Source organism: Tachysurus vachellii, chromosome 25, assembly GCF_030014155.1.
Source record: "Tachysurus vachellii isolate PV-2020 chromosome 25, HZAU_Pvac_v1, whole genome shotgun sequence".
In the NCBI taxonomy this organism is placed as follows: Eukaryota; Metazoa; Chordata; class Actinopteri; order Siluriformes; family Bagridae; genus Tachysurus; species Tachysurus vachellii.
Genome location: NC_083484.1, coordinates 16,744,078 through 16,746,577, shown reverse-complemented (window position 1 = coordinate 16,746,577; position 2,500 = coordinate 16,744,078). Strand labels below are relative to the sequence as shown.

The following is a 2,500-nucleotide window of genomic DNA, read 5'->3' as shown; positions in this document are numbered from 1 at the left end:
CAGATTCCTCCTTCATTATAAAATACTGCTTTATTCTGTAATTGAGCAGTGAAGAGAATTAAAGACATGAACACGTGTTTATGAACACACTGCGGAATAACACGTCCCGTTGACTTGTTCTCGCCTCAGCAGATTGGATTAGCAGGTAGAGGAGGCGGCGTGTGGCTTCCGTTCAGCGCTGCGTTGATTAGAACGGTCATCATTACAAGAGTGATGACGCTCCTCCGGAAATAACATGCTAATTTAGCTTGGCTGGGATTTACAGGGTCAATGAACGTCGCAGACGGGATGATAAAAGTGAATTTTCGATAGAAAGATTGTTGATGTAGGGGGTCACGGTGGCTTAGTGGTTAATGTTCGCCTCACACCTCCAGGGTTGGGGGTTCGATTCCCGCCTCCACCTTGTGTGTGTGGAGTTTGCATGTTCTCCCCGTGCCTCGGGGGTTTCCTCCGGGTACTCCGGTTTCCTCCCCCGGTCCAAAGACATGCATGGTAGGTTGATTGGCATCTCTGGAAAATTGTCCGTAGTGTGTGATTGCGTGAGTGTGTGTGTGTGTGTGCCCTGTGATGGGTTGCGTGACTTGAGGTAGTTCGGATAAGCGGTAGAAAATGAGTGAATGAGAGTGAGATTGTTGATGTGAAACCCATCAGTGAGACAGTGGAGGATAAAGTATTAGCACCCAGTAACATGGAATAAAGCTGAGATTAAAGCTGCAGAGAGACTCAGAGAGAGAGACAGAGACACTGTCCTGTTCCACACTGTTCTAACAGGACGCTCCTGAGCAACAGAATCAAAATCAGAATCAGGTTTGATGTCCGAGTGACAAGAGGAAACACCCGACATCTACGTTTCTGCTCATCTGAACACTGGGTCTGATACAAACTGTGATACATTGCTTATAACGTATGCATAATAAATACCAGATAAAAGTTAGAAAAGCTGAACTCTCATCTCATCTTCTGCTCTGTAACCTAAATGTATTTGTGTAATTTAGAAGGAAAAGCGAGTCACTGTTCCAATAGTTTTGGAGGAAACACTTTCTGAGAAATTAAATAATTACCACAAGAAACTCGGCTCAGAGACGATTCTGGAATAATAAAATGTTAAATTGGAGACGAGCTGCCGTCCTGGCGCTCACCCTCGGAGTTGGGATTTTATTCATTTGATGTGACGTGAGTTACATTTCTGCAGTTATGTTTGAACTCTGTTCCTATGGAGAATTTTTTGTTTCTGTAACAGATGGAATCTTCTTTTTCCTACTGCTCTCTCTCTGAGATTCTGTTCTGAACAGATGAGAGTCGACACCATCTGTGTCACACATGAGAGGAAACAGTCCTTTGGTGGCTTCCCTCAAACGGTGCTCACAAACACAACACCACCTGATTCCCATCTGTACACCACACACACACACACACACACACACACACACACACACACGCACGTCTCATCATCCGCACATGTTCAGTCACCAAAATCTAGCTCTCAAAATCAAGAAAAATAAATCTTTTTGAGAAGCAGCAGAGATCGCTGGGATGCTGGGGTGTGTTAGCTTGTGTTGCTAATCGAATCTGGAAACGAACGATCTGTAGAACGAAGCCGAGCGTGTAACTCTCGAATCAAACGAACTCCCTGACTGTCACGATGATTAGTGCAGAGTTTGATTTGAACTAGCATTAGAAACATAAAGTAAGTACCAATAAACACTGGACAGGACACGCCCACAAATCACAAACTAGAAGCTGAACAAAACCGGTGTAATGAAACACTGACGCAAACAATAAAAATAGATAAAAATAAAAACACAGGTTGTGTGTTACCGTGCTCAGTGAGCTGCTCTGCCATTGGTCCAGGACGGCTGCTCAGGGAAACCTTCTGTTGTCTGATTGGCTGAATCTGTCTCACTGTGTCCTCAGCTTTCTCCTTCAGAACAGACAAAAGAAGAGAAATCATTTCTATCTATCTATCTATATATCTATCTATCTATCTATCTATCTATCTATCTATCTATCTATCTATCTATCTATCTATCTAGTTAGCTTTCTATCTATCTATCTATCTATCTATCTATCTATCTATCTGCACATCTATCTATCTATCTATCTATCTATCTATCTATCTATCTATCTATCTATCTATCTGCATGTCTATCTATCTATCTATCTATCTATCTATCTATCTATCTATCTATCTATCTATCTATCTATCTAGTTAGCTTTCTATCTATCTATCTATCTATCTATCTATCTATCTATCTATCTATCTATCTATCTATCTATCTATCTATCTATCTATCTATCTATCTAGTTAGCTAGCTAGCTATCTGCACATCTATCTATCTATCTATCTATCTATCTATCTATCTATCTATCTATCTATCTATCTATCTATCTATCTATCTATCTATCTGCATGTCTATCTATCTATCTATCTATCTATCTATCTATCTATCTATCTATCTATCTATCTATCTTTTCTCTCCTTTCACACACAGACCCACAG

At 40.8% G+C, this 2,500-nt stretch overlaps 1 protein-coding gene across 4 annotated transcripts in view; it reads right to left on the bottom strand.

Annotated features, from left to right (window-relative positions):
- The window catches only part of nek11 (NIMA-related kinase 11), a 35,139-nt gene that overhangs the window by 9,665 nt on the left and 22,974 nt on the right, over window positions 1-2,500 (bottom strand). For all 4 annotated transcript variants that reach the window (XM_060861918.1, XM_060861919.1, XM_060861920.1 and 1 more), the window contains exons 11-12: window positions 2,499-2,500; window positions 1,819-1,921 (exon numbers count right to left, since the gene is read on the bottom strand). The exon at window positions 2,499-2,500 is cut by the window's right edge and continues 92 nt beyond it. In XM_060861918.1, coding sequence (XP_060717901.1) covers window positions 1,819-1,921; window positions 2,499-2,500 — 105 coding nt within the window. The remainder of the gene's footprint in view (window positions 1-1,818; window positions 1,922-2,498) is intronic.